At 40.5% G+C, this 18,183-nt stretch overlaps 1 protein-coding gene across 7 annotated transcripts in view; it reads right to left on the reverse strand.

The window, feature by feature from the left end:
• RBMS1 (RNA binding motif single stranded interacting protein 1) overlaps positions 1-18,183 on the reverse strand; it is a 211,677-nt gene that overhangs the window by 58,194 nt on the left and 135,300 nt on the right. For all 7 annotated transcript variants that reach the window (XM_048868594.2, XM_048868593.2, XM_048868597.2 and 4 more), the window contains exons 3-4: positions 5,282-5,340; positions 2,615-2,706 (exon numbers count right to left, since the gene is read on the reverse strand). In XM_048868594.2, coding sequence (XP_048724551.1) covers positions 2,615-2,706; positions 5,282-5,340 — 151 coding nt within the window. The remainder of the gene's footprint in view (positions 1-2,614; positions 2,707-5,281; positions 5,341-18,183) is intronic.

Genomic DNA, 18,183 nt, shown 5'->3' on the forward strand with positions numbered 1-18,183 from the left:
ATATCAAAAGCTGGCACACCAAGTTACAGTCCAAAACAAACTTGTACGGATGCAGATCACTTATTTTAGGCACTCACGTTTGCAAAATTTGGCCTATGTGTACTTGAATGGTTCAGAAATTCAACAAAATGTTTACATATTCAGGTCTCAGTTTTAACATTTGTGCTAACATAAAGCAATATTAACATATTTCATTGCTATACAAAACCTGCTCCTGTTTGTTACCAGTTAGGGTAGACCCACTATATACATAATTCAAAATGATTATCTCAAACTAGAATGTTGGTCTTGCTCTCAAGGCATTATTAGTCATCAACAATTATATTATTTATTTAGACAAAACATTCATCATTCTTTTAACATCCCATATCTTAAAAAAATATTTAAAACATTACATGACCACCAATGAAAACACACACATACTCACACAAAGAAATTTCACACCTTCCTGTGTGTATGTACGTTCATGTGTGCCTGTCTGTAGTGAAATATGCATTAAGAATTAAACATATGGTTTCTATTTTGTTGACCTGGAACTTGTCCAGACATCTCGTGTTGTTAGCTTATTTTTTCTACAGCTTCTCTGCTGAGGAGAACAGTTATCTCAACTGAAAAAAAAAAAAAATCTGTACACAGAACCCCATGGATAGCTCCTAAGGCTTTCTAGATCTTTTGTATACTGTAACATTTTTAAAAACTCATATTATTTAATCATTTGAATATTTTCTCTAGCTAGAATTCCACCTCAGAATTAATAGTTTTAAGAACTACTAAAAACTATTTATATACACAAAATATGCACTAATATTGTCTTTATTTATAAATTTGCATTGGTCTTTATGGCATTCAACTGGAAACAGGGCATTTAACAAAATGATTATTCATTATTATAATTCATTATTATTCATACCTCCCTAAATTTATGACTTTCTGGTTTACAAAACTCACCTTCTATTAAAAAACCAAAAACTTCCAAGAGTAATTGTTAACTGAAAATCTGATGCACAGGCAGGTACCATGAAAGGCAGATGTTTGAGCTGTTCAGAGAAAGATAATTCAGCATCATGGAAGATTTTGATATTTTGGGACGAGAACCAAAAATTTTGAAATTCTCCAAAAAAGGGAATGGATCCCTGGCCCTGAGGCAGTCTGACGGTCAGACTGCTCTGAGACAGCACACTCTGGAAGCTCTGGGGTCCCTGGCTCTCAGCTGGTGGTAAGGTGACCAGATAGCAAGCGTAAAAAATTGGGAGAGGAGGTGGGGGGCAATAGGTGCCTATATAAGAAAAAGCCCCCAAAATCGGGACTGTCCCTATAAAACCAGGACATCTGGTCACCCTAGCTGGTGGGCTGCCCCAGGGCCACAGACCCTACCCCCTGTGCGTCCACTTGGTGGGATGTTCCTGAGCCACAAACCATGTAAGCCTCTGGGTTCCCAAAAAGCCCACCAGGCAGGCTATTGAAGAGCCAGGTGGTCTAGCAGGAATCCAGGTTTCAAAACGTGCCTGAGGTTTCAAAACATGCCTGAGTCCAACTCCTATCAGAATTTTGGTGAAACCAGTCTGTCTTCAAGGAACGTTTTGAGTTTTATAAATCTGCAAAACTGACGAAACACTGTTCGGCTAAAATTTTTCCAATTACCTTGAGCAGACACCCTAATGCAAGAATACCTTGACAAATATTTTGTGACTTTCAATGATCTATGTGCACCTAACTCCTACAGGCTTCTGAAAATCCCAGATTTAAGTTTTAATTCACTTAACATAAAATATACTACAAACTCTACAGAAACAATTCCATTATGTGCTGTTGAAAATTCACCCACCCCCAATTTAGAGTGTGCTTCCCTATCATTACTGAGGTTTACCATCTGTAGCTACATTAGGAACCATGTCTACTCCTGGATTCTTTGGTAACTAGAACTGCTATTTTTCTCCTTCTGTATCAACCAGAAATTTGCAAAAAGAAAAGGAGGACTTGTGGCACCTTAGAGACTAACCAATTTATTTGAGCATAAGCTTTCGTGAGCTACAGCTCACTTCATCGGATGCATAAAGTGGAAAATGCAGTGAGGAAATTTGTAATCTTTCATGTTAGCTGTGGATTTAGCTACAGTTATACAGAGTGGATTTCTCCAATGTGCTCTATCTGAAGATCCCCATAACGACCACTTGAAAGTTTCAGCTAGTAAAGAATATGGCAAATCGCTTACTCAGTGGTGCTCCACATACAGAGCACATAATACCTGTGTTCTACAAACTACATCAACTACTAATTTGTTTCCAGCTACGATTTGAGATGTTGACTTTAATCTGTGAAGTCTTATCGTTGTTATTTTAGGGCCTACTCTTTCTCCTACTGTAATCAGTGGCAAAAATCCCATTCAGCTCAGCAAGGGGGGCGTGGAGCACACCTTTCCTTACATCTTTCAGAGGCTGCATTCCAGCTAACTATCCCCACTTTTAAACTCTAAAGTATTGTGGGGATTGGAGACACTGCATCCTCAATAGGGGCCTTCAGCTTTAGAATGTGTGTTGCCAATGATCTGAAAAAGCACAAGTTTGTTCACCTTCAGCTTACACTGCAAGAATTTGCAGAGTACTTTTAAACTTACCTTTGCCATCTGTGCTTGGACTCCACTAGCCTTCAGAGCAGAAACAGCCTTCTGAGCAGCTGCTGGGCTGTCGAAATCTACAAAACCGTAACCTGAAATTTAAAACAACTTTTACTGAGAAGCAAACAACCATTTTATAATCAAACAGTGCAAAAGCTTTTTTTAACACAAAATTTGTGCTGGTGGAAGGAACAATTTGACAGCCTTGGAGGCTGAAGATCTTCATCTAGTCACAGAACAGAGTAGCAGGCGGGTAAGCTGACCAGCACTGTCCCATCAATGTCTTTTAACCATGAGTTGGAAGAACTACTTCTTGCAATAAGACGACAAGTCAGTTTTCATGCCCATTCATTTGTGGCTTATGCCAAAGCTTCCAACAATTATTATAATGCTTTGTGTGATCTGGTTTTTAGTCCACTATGAACTAACCTGAGATAGTATAGGCATCTGAATAGCAATCTCATGTTAACTTTTGGTCACTAAAATCCTCGCCCAGATTTTAACAAGTGACCTAGAAGGGAAAGCCTCTGTACCCTATTACCAATCATCTAAACCATGGTGTGCTATCAAACTCAGGTTTCTGATAAATTGGTAAGCTATAGCTATTCCGTCATGTGTACACGAGAGACAATGGTTAGTTTAATTATATGATGCATGAAATCTTGGCTGCCAGTGAAGTTAATGGGAGCTTTGCATTGAAGTCATTGGGGCCAAGATTTCATCAACTGTTTCTAAAATGCTTTATACTGCAGCAACACACAGAGATGCTATAGACAACACCAGATTTTTTTAAGTACAATAAACTAAATAAATAACAGTAATTTTTAATTTTAAATATTGCCCCTGATAATTTTGGGAAGTTCAAGAATTGTTTATATGTTACAAGGAGGTTATTAAGAGGGAATCTGCCAATAGACTCCAGTGGAATTGGATGGCAAACAAATGTAGCCTTTTATCAGGCAGTAACCTTACAGGCTAGGATTTTCAAAGGTATCTAGGTGTTAGGTGCCATTACCTAATGAAACTAGCCACTGTCTTCAGGTCTCACTGAAAATCACTAGGAGTTAGGTAACTTAATCCTCTTGGTGTTTTGAAAATCCCACTCAAAATAAACAGCCCTGTAAAAACAAGAGCAACCTTTGACTGAAGTCTACTTTGATAACAATAAATAAAATCCTATTGCAGCAGAAAATGGCCTTGGTGTTTCAAAAAGTGGCACTATTCACTCTTAGTATTGAAGCAAATCACGAAGCAGGTCATTACAGGGCTCTGTGCTGCTGGAAATGCCACATTTTAGATGAGATATAAAACTAATCCACTGGCTGCTTGTAATCATTAAAAATCCCACATCACTTTTGGAAAGAGTTGGGTGTTAGAATGGAAATTTAGCTTCAAATACTAAACATATAAGGCTTACAATACAATTAAATGTACCTTATGGACTCTGTATAGAGAAAACTGTGCGCCAAAACATAACTTCTCTGAAGGAATATTGCCATTAAAAGGACACCCATCAGATTTAACTCTGGTCACTTACATATTATAAGTAATTTCATGCAAAAGTCTTTGCAGGATTGGACCCATAAAAAGTACTAATCAGTTGATTTCCATAAGTCCTTTCAGGATTGGTGTGGGTGTGTGACAAACTAAGTACTGTCAAATGCATTAATACATTGGAAATGTAGAAAAATAGTTCTCTCTATTTTTCCCCAATTATAGTAAGAGCAGGTGTATATGTAAAACTTGGAGGTAAGAAGTTTTTAGATAAGTACAGATTTTGAATTCAGTGTCCCTTTGATTGATCCTGTATTTAGAACCCATTCTGCACCATTGCCTCCAAGTTCCCCACAAAAAGCTGGAACTCTATTAATGATGAGCTTTACTTTCCTGCCCCCTGCTTGTCAGCTTTGTACTCATTCATGGGGTCAGTAGTTAACATTGCTAAGTCAGCCGACTCCATTCTTCCCTTTCCTTAGAAATTATCCTAATTATTGTCAGAAAGAATGTCTGAAATCTAATACATCAGTGTCTGTTGCTACACCTCCATCCACCACTTGTGCTATTGGGGTATGCTCTCATAATAATTATATGAAATTTTGAAGGACAGTGCACTAAATTAACGTTTCCAGTGTATTTGATAGAAGTTTTATTATTTTTTCCAGCTATAATTATGTTCATGAAAACAAACCCTTTCTCTCCCACCAATATATTCAAACAGGCATAGAACAAAAACACAATTAGGGTATTGGAACATATAATTAAGTACTGCTTAAAACTACTCTGTTCTAATTAATAGAGCCAATTTGCACAATGTGTAATGTTTCCAGATACTTAATACAGTCTAATGGTCTTTTGTAAGGCACTCTAATCTCCCCAGACAAGGGGGGAAAAAAGCTGTTTTCTAACTCCATTCTCCTTTTTAAAGCAGGGGCTAAATGCCAGCCAGTGCTGTGCTTGTTAACTTAACTGGAGTCATCTGAAGTTTTGGCACACAGCTTGGGCATGGACTATTTGCCAATTGTACTGGGGACAACTATACAGACATTGGGCAAGACTAAACTTTGGTGTAGAATAAGAATGTATTTCTTACACACACACCCCAATTTTAAGAATATTTCAAAATAATTTGAAAACAAGTAGGCAAATATAATTTAAAGACAAACATACCTTTGCATTTGTTTGTTGTCTTATCCAAAATAGCCTTTGTGGATACAATTTTCCCATATCTAAAAATTGTTTAAAAAGGAAATAAATATTATACTTGTGACATCCTGTTACAACAGAAACCAAGATCATGTAATTCTGTTCAGTTTTAATTTATAATTTAACAAAATATAAGAAAATATTGATAGAAACAGAAAAAAATCATAAAAAGAAGAAGAAACTTCAAACTTTAACCCTTGATTAGATTTATATAGTAAGGTTTCCTCTCTAATTTTCCATAACTATATAAAGACGACAAATGTATTATGTTAAAGATGGAGCTTATTCTTACTTTAGAAAATGTTTAATTTAAATAATGCTTAGATCTTATTTTCATCTACAAGTCTGAAACCACTTTAAAAAGCTGGGCATACATTATTATTCCTACGTTACCTTATGTGTAACACATAGTGCTTACCCAAACTTGGGAAAAGTATGTGTATGACTTTAAACAAACAAAAACATGTGATAGCTAACACATGTTAAAAGCCTAGACAGGATAAGAAGTGGTTTTCACAAGTGTTAGCTGATTGAGATGAACTCTGGACTCCCTCAGATATACATGGACCAGTAACTATGTGTCAAAACTAGAAGCTGCCCTAACTTCACTAGGATTCTAAAACATATTTGCTGACACTTTAAAACTAAAAATAACCTCCCCTTTTTCCTAGCACTGACAAGCCCAAAAAGAAATGAAAGCCTCAATCCTACAAAGTGCTGAGTAGAACTGGTTAGGAATTTTCCACTGGAAAACTCACTTTCTGGAGAATCAAAATTTTCCGCCAAAATTTTTTGATTTTCCATCTGAAAATCATTTACAGTTCCATGGCTTTCCCACTCCTTGGCAGCCAGCCTAGGCTTCCCAGGCATTTTGTTTCCACTGCAGCCTGTCAGGCGGGCAGCCAGGCATCCAAGGGGGTTTATTTTGTTTCGGAAACATCAAATTGTCCCGTTGTGGCGATGTTCTGTGCTTCTGAAACAAAATACTACGACATTTCAGTTCCATGAAGAATTTCTAGTGGTAGTGGAGGAGCAGGCGGATGACAGCCCAAATATGAGATGTACATATTTCCCCCCAAATTGAAATTTTTCATAGTATGAAGATTCTGTTTCCCAGTTCAGCTCTAGTACTAAGTACTCAACCCAACTTTGCTGCTGGCATTCAGCACTTCACAAGCTCAGACCAGAGGTCATTGAGAGAGTTAATGGCAGAATTAGGAACAGAACGTGGGTCTCTTGACTCCCACTAGACCACAACTTCCTCTATTTGCTTTCAAACTACATTTACTCCAAACACAAGCAGTACATGAGAAGGAGGAATATGGAACACAGCTAGTTCTTTACACAGAAAAATAGTATACTTTATTACATTAATACCTAACAGGATACTGTGCTTTCAATGTACAAGAACTGAAAATGCTAACTGAATTACGCAGGTTGGAAAATGCTAAAACACATCACAAATATGCATAAACCAACATATTATGGAATGCAGGAGAGAGTGCAGTATAGGCAGCTCATCAATGGATATACAACCACAATAAAGAGGGGGAGGCAACTTTGAGTTGCTGGTTCCTTATGGAGCTCAGTAAGCCACTTAGAGATAGTGAATAAGGCAACGTGTTAGACCACAGCAGCCACATAGTCTAAAAGTTATTTAATTTCCTGGTATAATACATGACTATATGCAGATCTTTGCATATTATGTAAAAAGTTGTAATGTCACAATTCAGGGCAACTGCACTTGTATTCATGAAGTTTCACTGAAATGTTTCTGAAAGAAGCAGGGATGTACTTATGAGTCAAGAAGCCAGGTGTTCAAAGCTCTGGGGATCTAACAGAAGCCAGTGCCATTTGCATATAGGCCCTGTACCTTCAGCAGTGCTATGTGTACCCTGGTTCCTTGCACCCTAGACAGCATAACTCCTACAAATAACCAGCTGCCCTGAAACCCAATAAGGGGTTTCAACAGGATGAAGCCATGCCAGTTGCTGGAGACCTTGCCACCTGTCAAGCCATGGGCCCAGAACTCTAGAGCCATCACAGTATTTCTGTGATGGTCATACAGCAGAGGTGATACTTTCCCTTTTTAATTCCCCACCTCCAAGCTAGAATCGGAGGCTGTAGGCTTTCCTGCCCTCGTGGAAACATTCTGGTCCTTTATTTGTCTGGGTATGTACATATAACAATGTAAATCACAAGAGTTGTTTCCTGAATATACAAGTGACTGAAGGAAGCGGAGAGGGTCTGGCAGGTACACGAAAAATGAGACACTGCCCTTCTATATCAGAGTAGCACCTGTAGAACCTTTTTGTCCAACTGTACATCTCACAGTTATTTAGGGTCTTGTGTGTGGCACAGAGGGACTCATGAAAACTTTTATGATCCCCGAGCATGCCCTAGCCTTGTTTCTCCAAGGAATTCATATGAGGGAAATCACTTGTGTTTTAAAAGAGGTACAAGGAGGAAATAACCCAGTTTGATTCTCAGATCCCAAACTTAGTTTTCAGGGTTCACAGTTGGAAATCCTTTTATTTGTGAACTGAACATGAAAGTCATCGGATAGATGACAGATCGTAAACCCCACCCTGTCATTTTTATAGAGTAGAACCATCTTCAGAGTAGAACCACACTTTATGAAAAACAGTGCTTCAAAAATACTGGGAAATCTCAAAATACTGAATGACTGCTAATTTGATGATCATAAATTGATGCATATTTTTCTCCACATTAATTGTTCTCCCTCCCTACAAGCACTGATCTTCTGTATTATCTTCTCCTTCTAACTGATTCATCCTCACTTGCTTAATATTATTAAGCCTTCTTTACACAAGACCTTGTTTTAGAATACGCTTTTTTGAAATAGTATAGCAAAAAAAGTACATCCACACACTTTGTTTATTCCATCTTAAGCTACTTCTCTTGGGAATCATTGCATCCACGCAGCTCTGTCTTTTTTTCAAATAGCCACAAAGCACTTTTGTTGTTTTAGGTTTTTTTGTGCCCCATTGTGGGATGCCTACTGGAACCTACTGGAATTCTGAGATTTGATGTCAAACGAAACTCCCATCATTCCCCTCATGGCATCCTATAAATCATCTCTTTTTTGCAGGCCACGCCATTTTTGAGCTACTGACAGGTAGCATGGAGAAAACACTGCTTGCTGTTAGGGTTGAGGTTAATTCTGATAAGCCTATTGGCATACATGTAGGTTCTTCTATTATTTTTAATAAGTTTTTTCTGCAATGCTTTTTACCTCAAGAATAAAGTAGGTTTGTATAGGAAGTGCTGTTTCGTAACTTATAGCTGTTGACAATCACTCTTATCAGTCTATGAAGAGAAAAATAGGCAGGCATCCGTGGCAAGCTGTCTGCTGGGAAATACAAAGTGAAGGCCAGGAGCAGTGCAGCCAAGGAATACCCTGGTCAGAAGGGAGAGAGATGTGGGTCCCCATGAAGAAAGGAGATGGCTGGGGAGCTGGAAGCCGAGCGTGGGTTGTCTTGCTGAGTTACTGAGAGGTTAGATACAGAGTGATCACTTTGTAAAACGTGTTCACACACAGGTGATGTGGTGTTTTCATCTTTTATCATTTAACATTTTATTAGGAATTGATGTATTGGGGGAATTCCAATGAAACTTCTCAGCCTAATTTTTCCACAATAAAAACTTATTGATTCAATGTAATAGTACAAACTTAAAACCAGTGGAACCGTGGTGGAGCATGCATAAAAGTATTGAAGTGCTTCCATATCTTGACTGATGAGCTCACACAGGTGTGTTGGTGGAGAAGGCAGTTCTCCAAACCATTCTCCTTTTTCTGGGGGTGGAGTGGTATGGGAAAGGATTGGATTTGGTGACTAAGAACGGGATCTCCCTGTAATCTGGAGGGCTGAAAGTTAGCTGCCAGTATCCTGTGTTCCCCACAAGGCGCAGGACATAGCTAGGTGGGGGACATTGTTCACAACCAGAATCACAATATGCTCTAGAAGAGTTGCTTGCTTCTTGCTGGTGAAACATTGCCAGCAGCCTTTCCTGCATGTCCCTTTCTGTGTCTCGGTACTCCCTTGAAGCCCCGGGCCCTCTGCCAAGATGCACTGAGAAAGTCAGCAAACATCTCCTGCCTTGTCTTCTTTCGCTTTACTTGTAAGGTTTTTCAGGTGTTCATAACTAATAAGCCTCCTGACCACAAGGGCTGGGGCACTTCAGGTGCTACAGGACCAGACAAACACTACAAACTGCTGTTGGCCCAATAGTGGTCTCCATGCTAACAGTGATAAAAAATTATTTGTCCCCCCACATTTGGAATCCTACTGTCATCTTTTCTTCCCAGACTGGGGAGATGGTAAGTGGTTTTCCTACCTCATTTCCCCTTTTTATAGGGCTTCTGTACCAATCCAGGCTGGTGATGAGCTGTGGGTGGGTGAAGAAGGGGTAGGTTAGTAACCGCATGTGCATTTCTGCAGGCTGTCCTTACGCTGGAGGATGTTTACTTGAGGCACGTCCCAAAGAGGCAGAGAAGAGTCTTGTTCATCGAGGTAATAAGCAAACTGGGAAGATATGCAATGCCACCATTTGCTTCCAGCTTGTGCAGAAGTGGAAGGGATACACCACCTCCCTTGGCTGCCCTGAGAAAGCTGCAAGTGCCTTGCAACATCCATGCAAAAACAGAGCATCGTCTTTGCTTTAAATTCTCTTTTGTACTCCTACATATCAGTACAAAGTGCACTACAAAATAGACTTCTGCAGTAATTGGTTTGGACATACAGGGTTAATTCTGAGAGTTTCATTAAAAATAGTCATGAATGCTGTATAATTTCTATGAATTCTGAAATGGGTCAGTAGCCTAGTTTTAGCAGTTTACTTCACCGAATGTAAAGCCAGCTAAAAGCCGAGGGCAGTGATTAAGTTGTGAGCCCAAGTACTTTTTCTATTGCTTTTTCTGTTTCTGTATTTGCTGTTACTATAAACATGCCAGCATTGCAAGGTGCTTCATTTTTAACTCCTGAGGGGCCATCATCTTGAGCAGGGGCATGGCAGTCAACCAGAAGGAAGGAAGAATTACAAGGCACGGGGTGGGTGGCATGTTTGGCCAATGGTTTTGGGATAGGATACTTCACAGAACTAATGCTTTAGAGCTTAAAGTCTCTGCTAAAGATACCACTTTGAGCAGGGCTGGGTTTTTTTGGGAGGGCGGAGGGGCCAAAAGGGGAGGGTAAGACAGGGAGACAAGGGTAGCCAAGCATGTGGTGAGAGGCTCTGTTTAAAATGGCAGCTGCCAGCCAGTACATGAAACAAAATTTTTTAAATCCCCCTTTGCTGTTGTATTGTAATTCAGCACATAATACTTACTAGTAGTCTCCCCTACGCAGTAATTTCAGGATGCCTCTCAGCCTGGGTTCTGGAGGGCATCTCTGGCACCTGGGTGTCTGGCTAGGAATTTGGCATCCTGAAGAGATCTTGGCTGTTCAGGAGTCTCCTCCTGGTCAGTGCTTTTGAAGGTTGCTTGGGTACCTTCTGTGTTCCTCCTCCCCAGACTGCCCAGAAGCCTGTCCCAGGGTTTGATGGTGGCTTCTCTTGTCAAAATCCGGGTCTCACAGAATGGGCAGGTAGCTGGAGACTTACTGGAAGTCCTGTTGCTGTCCCTTGTGTCACTGTAGCCCTGGCAGAGCACCTTCACTTTGTGGCAGCACTATTCCATATCCTGGGAATACCCCTTCTCTTTTATTTGCTCTGACAGACATTAGTAGATCCAGTGACAGCAGTTCAGATGGGCCTGGATATGCGCCTCTGTCTAGAGGGCAAGGAAGTCCAGGATCTCCATACAGGATCACGCAGACGCCCAGGGCATGGCTGCTATAAAAGGTATGTGGCTCCACGTGTTTGAACTCGCCAGGATTTGGAATCGCAAAGGGGAGCTCTTGGCTGAGCGCTAGCATTTAATTGGGGAGGTGACATACAGTAAAAATGACCCTGACACAGTACAGGGAACAGAAATAAAAAGACAAGCCAATCCAGGCAAGAAACCATGTAGTGTGGAAGAACAGTGGGAGGACTACCAGAAGCAGAATAGTTAAATCCGAAATGCTACAGCTGTTGCACACATCCACAAGTACCCTACTCAAAAAACAAATAAAACCCACCCTCATTCCAGTCTAGAGTCACTCTGGAAGTGAAATTATGCAAAATAAGATAATGCCAGATAATTCCCAAAAGTAACTTGTGTGTGGACGCAAGACAGTTTATCTGGAAAAAAAATAAAAGTTAGTCCAAAGAACAAAACAAAAAGCTTTGCCCTGTAGACAAGGCCTTACGGTGTACCTTATGTTGTCTCTATGCAAATTATACACATTCTGCAGGTTGCTAGATCCCTTTCTGTTTAAAAAGGGGAACGAAAGACTACATTTAAGTACCTCCCCAAGTGAACATGCATAGCACAACTGTGTATGCGACTTTTTTGTTTTGGGGCAAATCAGTACTTTGAAGTTTCAAGGAGACAAAATGCTTATATATATATATATATATACACACACACACACACACACTATATATATATAAAAAAACAAAAAATCCTATTTTGGAGCAACTTGGCTTAAAATATTTCACATGAAATATAGTAAGCAAGTTCTGTATCACAAACCTTATCACACTCGGAGATGAAATGCCAGACAGACCAGCTACATTCAAGTAAAACTAAGAGAAAACTAAGGGAGATTCTCATCCCTGCTCTGCTCTCTTTGCAGTGTTGAGGAGGTACAAAGAGAATGGAGACTGCCTATAAGCACACTACTGGGGATAACAGCAGGATGAGGGAGTTTCCAGCAAGCACAGAGTCAGCAGAGCTGGTTCCTGCATCTTCCCTGCTCACATCCCCAGTGCAGGGAATTCCCAAAGCAGGAGCATGTTGGGGATGGGGAAGGGCATGTAGGGAGTTTAGCTGAAGAGCAAGTAACTCCCACAATCTCAGGTGGCATATGGCCCCTTGGATGCAATAGCCAGCTGGTACAGTTTAGAGCAGGACTTGAGCTGAGGTTGAGGAGAAAAATCAGGGAGGGTATCTGGCTCCCAGATAGAGGCTCCTCTCCGTTGCTCCCTAGGGAAGCTGGGCGCACGCAGAAAAACTCACCCTATATTTTTGCTCATTCCCAAGTATAGACAAGCAGAATTTTCCAAATACTGTGCTGTTTTCAGAAACCCTCTTCTTCCCTAGTCTTTTTTATATTAAATTATATATTTCCAGTCACTTATTTCTCTATCTGTAAAACCTTTGGTTTGTGTCAGATGCCGATCTTTGTAACCTGCTCCATCCCTGCTATGTAATGATGCATAAGCATCATCTTATAAAAATTCTGATAAAGAATAATTTCCATTGGCTTAGTAGTGGGTTTGGGGACCATGACTGCAGGATACAGCCAGACATTTACCATCTCTACGTTTTCCTTCCTTTTGTCCTTCCAGCAGTCAAGGAAGGATTGGGAGGAGATATCATTGGGTACAACTGTTATTGTATGTTACCTTTTGTTACTAGGAGGCAAGCAATGCCCTGAAAAACATATCTCTTTAGAACAGCGGTTCCTAAACTGGGGTTCCGGACGCCTCAGGGGGTCGCGAGCGGTCAACCGCCACCCCAAACCCCACGTTGCCTCCAGCATTTATAATGGTGTTAAATATATGAAAGAGTGTTTTTAATTTATAAGGGGGGTCGCACTCAGAGACTTGCTAAGTGAAAGGGGTCACCAGTAAAAAAGTTTGAGAGCCACTGCTTTAGAATGACAAGTCAGTTGCTTCTTGGCCATCATGAAACTAATAAAGACTTGCTCACCAGAACACAAAGATGATTAGGGATAAGTGGGATAGGTTCAAAGGTGAAAGTAAGCCGGTCTGGTCTGGTACACCGTGCCGGACTGGACTAGCTTCCCCAGGCTGGTGATTTAAAGGGCCTGGGGCTGCCTACAGAGGCTGGAGCCCTGGGCCCTTTAAATCGCCTTCCGAGCCCAGCTGCCGGAACCCTGGGGTAGTGGCGGCAGGGCTCTAACGGTGACTTAAAGGGCCCGGGGCTCCCAGCCGACGCTACTACAGCCGGAGCCTTTAAATTTTGATTTAAAGGCCCCGGGTATTTAAAGGCCCCACCTCTTCCAGTTGAGGCCACGCCCTCTGCTTAGGACTTTGGCATACCAGTAAGTCCTTTAAGTTACTTTCACCCCTGGATAGGTTAATCAATAAAAGAGATCTAGCAGCAATGTTCTGTAGATGTATCCTCTCACTGCATGAAGAACTGGAAATGTTCATATTAAATTCTTCACGTTTTTGATGATACCATAGAGAACGAAGGAGTCCCTGAGATCTTCTTTAATACCTGTCTGAGATTCCACTTTGAGATGTGCTGCAGGTTTGGCAAGAGATGTGCTACTTTTTTTAATTCAGCTAACACATTCATATCAATTACAGAAATACAATTAAAACATTATTTAACATTGCCAGATTTGCTCTGTTCCAGGCACAGAATGATGTACTTCACTGTAAGCAAATATGGTGACCGCTGTTCATTTAAGATAAATTAACTACTTGGAGCACTACTTTGATGGTGGCTCTGCCAAAGGTCCAAGTGGTTTTGACAAGAAATTTATTCATAGATTGTAAAGCAAGAACTGTGATCATTTAGTCTGACCTCCTTATAATACTGGCCTTAGGATTTACCTCAATCAATTCTTGTTTAAACTAGAGCATTTCTCTTTGTATTTGTCCCTTTGAATCTCCACCACTTCAGAATGAAGGATGGGATTTTCAAAAATTCAGAATTCATTTGATTTAAGTCTCACTGTTTTTAACTAACTCATTTCAGTGCTTTTGAAAGTCTCACTTGAAGTGTTTATAGGGCATAAATACCATCTAGCCAGGTGGATTACGTTTATTTGTGATACCAAGTAATCAAGGAATTTATGAGAATATTTTTGTTGATTCATATATATGTTTTGACTAGGCCTACAAAATGATGGAGATGATATTTTGTCTGTTTGTAGAAAGTCTACTTTTTCATGCTGTAGAAGGATCTTAAATACAAAGTTTGGTTCGAGTGCAATTTCTACAATTATTATTATTATTATGAATTCCAATCCTTGAGCGTGTATGTTCCCTGGAATGCCAAGAATATTCCTTCTTTGCATCCCCCCCCTTTTAATTCAACATTTAGATTGTACATATTTATATTTTCATTGACAGTTATTGTAAGAACTAGATATTATTATTGATGTATAGCAATTAACAATAATAATTTGGTACAAACAGGTGAGCTGCTCTTCAGGTTCAAAACCAATAATTGGAAGGTTTGGTTGTGTATATCATATTTTAAGAATTGCTGTAGGAGGAGCAAAAAGGAATCTCAGTCACTGGAAGTTTTTAAGAACAAGTTAGACAAATACCTGTCAGGAACGGTCTAGGTATTTCTGCCTCAGAAACGGTCTAGGTCCTGCCTCAGTGCAACTAGGATGGATTGGATGACCACTTGAGGTCCCTTCCAGCCCTACATTTCTATGAGTCTATGAAAAGCAGAAACAGCTACTCTATTAACCCTTGCAGTTTAGTAATCTCTTTGGATCTACTCACTGAAGTTACTTTTTTGAGGTGTAATGTGTAGAAGAGCAGATACACTGAAGGATAAAATTATATACTTATCAATAGAAAACTGGGAAAGAGCTTTCCAATTTTTGGTCAATATTGAATACAATAGATAAAAAAGTCAACTATGTACTTGAAGAATAGGTATTTTGTTATATAATATGCTCCATTTTTGTTAGGTATTTTGTTATATAGTGCTCTAGCTCTTTCTACACTAATAAGTCTGCCTCTAACAAACAAGAAGTGTCCAAGTTCCGGAAATTCTAATGAAGAATGATTGACTTCCGCTCCCTCCCTGCAAGAGCTGTTCTATTCTGGTTTAGCAGAGGGAGGCTGGAGGTGTGGGGGGAAGAAGTGCATTTAGAATCAGGAAATGTTTGCTTCCTCTCACGTTTTGGAAAAGTGGATAATTTTTGTCCATTCCTCACAATCTGACTGGAGGAGTAGGAATCAATACAATCTGTTAGCTTCCAATAACAATTTTTGCGAGAGAAAAATGGATCTTTGAATAACCTTTAATCAGAATTTAGTGTGCTAGTTTTTGGTAAATCAAGTGGAAATTTAGATTAGTGCATTAGAAAAATTATTCTTGTCACATCTCTAGACAGTTTAAACCAACATTTAAAATTGATTACTCTCATCACCAAGACAGATTGTGGCTTTGTGTTCTGTTGTAACTTTAGAGAGGTAGCTCCAATGGTTCTATGCAGAAATGCTTTCACTGTCAAGTTAAATAATGAAACGCAGCAATACAAATCACATCAGAACTTTGCTTTTAACATTAAACTATCTATGGAAAAAAACCAATGCTTCAGTGTATTGACATGACACCACACTCATCCATGCAATAATGAAATGATTTAGCCAATAGCTCGTCATTCCCTCACCCCAAAACAGCCATCAGAAATAGAGGGGAAACTGCCAGTATCCCTCCCAGGCAGCAATTAAAGACGACCCTCGGGGCGGAAGGAATCAACTGAAGCCATCTGTGGGAGCAAAACAGCAGCCAAGGAAGGGTGTGGCAGCAGGGACAGTCCTAGGGGAGCAGGAAAAGCAGGGTTTGTATAAGGCTTTAATCTAGTAATGAAATCTATGGATTGGATTTTTTTTTTAATTAATAAAGCAAATTTTGAATGATGGGTCTGTAATTTTTTCTTTGGTTTCTGGTGATTTCACATGTGACTATAGCCTAGTCTTTTCAGCTATGGCATCACCAGAAACACGTCATGGAACTATGGTCCCATTATTCAGTCACCTGTCATTTAGGGTAGGATTTGCAAAGGTGCTCAACATGGTTCTAACTCTGCTCCCACTCCAAAAGGAGTTTTACCACAGGACCAATTCTACTCCCATTGAAGTCAATGGTAATCACCCACTGATTTCAAAAGGGATCAGAGGTAGGTCAAAACTGAGCACTTCTGAAAATTACACCCCAAATCTAACTGTAAACAGAAAGCCACACAGCCAGGATGCTCAACATTAACACAGCAGTGGAATTACTAAACTTAGTTTGGTGTGCACCTATTCAGGCAGTAGTTGCCTCATAATCAAGTTACATAATGCTTGCTTGACTTGCCATACGACCAGTATGAACAGATAGAAATTAAGACCAAAAAAACTGGAAAAGTGAAAAAAAAAAAATTATCCAGCAACTTTCCCCCTTTAACTTTACGTCTCCCAAAGAGGTCATTTTATATGTACAGTAACTCCCCACTTAACATCCTCTCGCTTAACGTTGTTTCAATCTTACTTGCCTGCTCCATTACAGAACATGCTCCGTTTAAAGTTGTGCAATGCTCCCCTATAATGTTGTTTGGCTGCCTGCTTTGTCCACAGCTGGCAGGCCCCCTATCAGCTCCCCTACGCCCCCCACCCCCGCCCCAGAGCCTCCCACCCGCTGGCAGACCGTGCAGATCAGTGCCTTCCCCTTGCTCCTCCTGCCCGTGGCAATCAGCTGGTTTGTAGCGTTCAGGAGGCAGGGGGGAGGAGCGAGGAATAGGCATGCAGGCTTCCCCCCAGCCTCTTGAACACCGCAAACCAGCCACAGGCAGGAGGCAGGGGAGGGAGGGGGAGGCTGTGCGCAGAGTCCTCGCTCCTCCCCCCTCACCTCCTGAACACCGTGAACCAGCTGATTGCCATGGGTGGGAGGAGGGGGAGACCTGCGCGCCTCGTCCTTGCTGCTCCCCCGCCTCCTGAATGCCGCAAACCAGCTGATTGGCAGGGGAGGAGTGAGGACGTGGTGTGTGGAGTAAAGGGGGAAGAGGTGCGGGGGAGGGGGGAGAGGAGGAGAAAAGGCAGGTTAAAGTTGGCTTGCAAATCCTGAGTGATGACGATTCTGACAGGGAACGCAGCTCCAAAGTGATTAGGGGAGCTGGTCATCTACTGACTTGCTATAAAGAAATTAAGCAAGATAAAAAAAGGAAAGCAAAACAACCATCTCTAGATGTGTTTTTTCAAGTTCAGCAAGAGAAGCAGCAGGACAATCCACCCTCTTCCACTCTCTGACTCCACCACCTCAACCAAGCTTCATACTCGGCAATGATGATTGTAGTATTCAATTGTTTCTTTAAAATTGTTTAAATCTTATACCTGTATTAAATTGCTTGTTTAAAATGTATATAATGCCTTTTGTCTGGCAAAATTTTTTTCCCCTGGAACCTAACCCCCCCCATTTACATTAATTCTTATGGGGAAACTGGATTTGCTCAACTTCGTTTCGCTTAAAGTTGTGTTTTTCAGGAACATACCTACAACGTTAAGCAAGGAGTTACTGTACGTAACTCATTAAGCATGCAAAGATCTTGGTCATTCTTTGGTTTCTCATAAACATGAAGCTACTGACAGGGTGGTCCTGAGGTCACACGTTATTTATGCCAGTTCCCACTTCCGACCAAAAAAAATGCGTCTATGTGCCGAGGAAACATAAGGAGAGTTGGAGTTTAAGCAGCGAACTGTAAACTGAGAAAAGAATAATTTTCTGTATTCTTCACAGACCCTTCCACTCCAGGAACCCAACCTATTGTCTGCCAACCTAAGGTGATTTAGCCTAAGCTCTGAACCATCTGCCAGGGTGTCTATCAGTTTCATAGCCTGGTTTCCTTACAGTTTATGGGTTAAGAAGGATAAACCACCTAGCAGAAACACAAAGTGATTTGATCTTTGACTCACACTTCAGAAGTACATATGTAATCTCAGTAACTGTGCCATACTTAAATTTTTTCAAATACTAAGGTATGTGTCAATCAAAACATTTT

Source organism: Caretta caretta, chromosome 11 (genome assembly GCF_965140235.1).
Source record: "Caretta caretta isolate rCarCar2 chromosome 11, rCarCar1.hap1, whole genome shotgun sequence".
NCBI classification, from domain to species: domain Eukaryota; kingdom Metazoa; phylum Chordata; order Testudines; family Cheloniidae; genus Caretta; species Caretta caretta.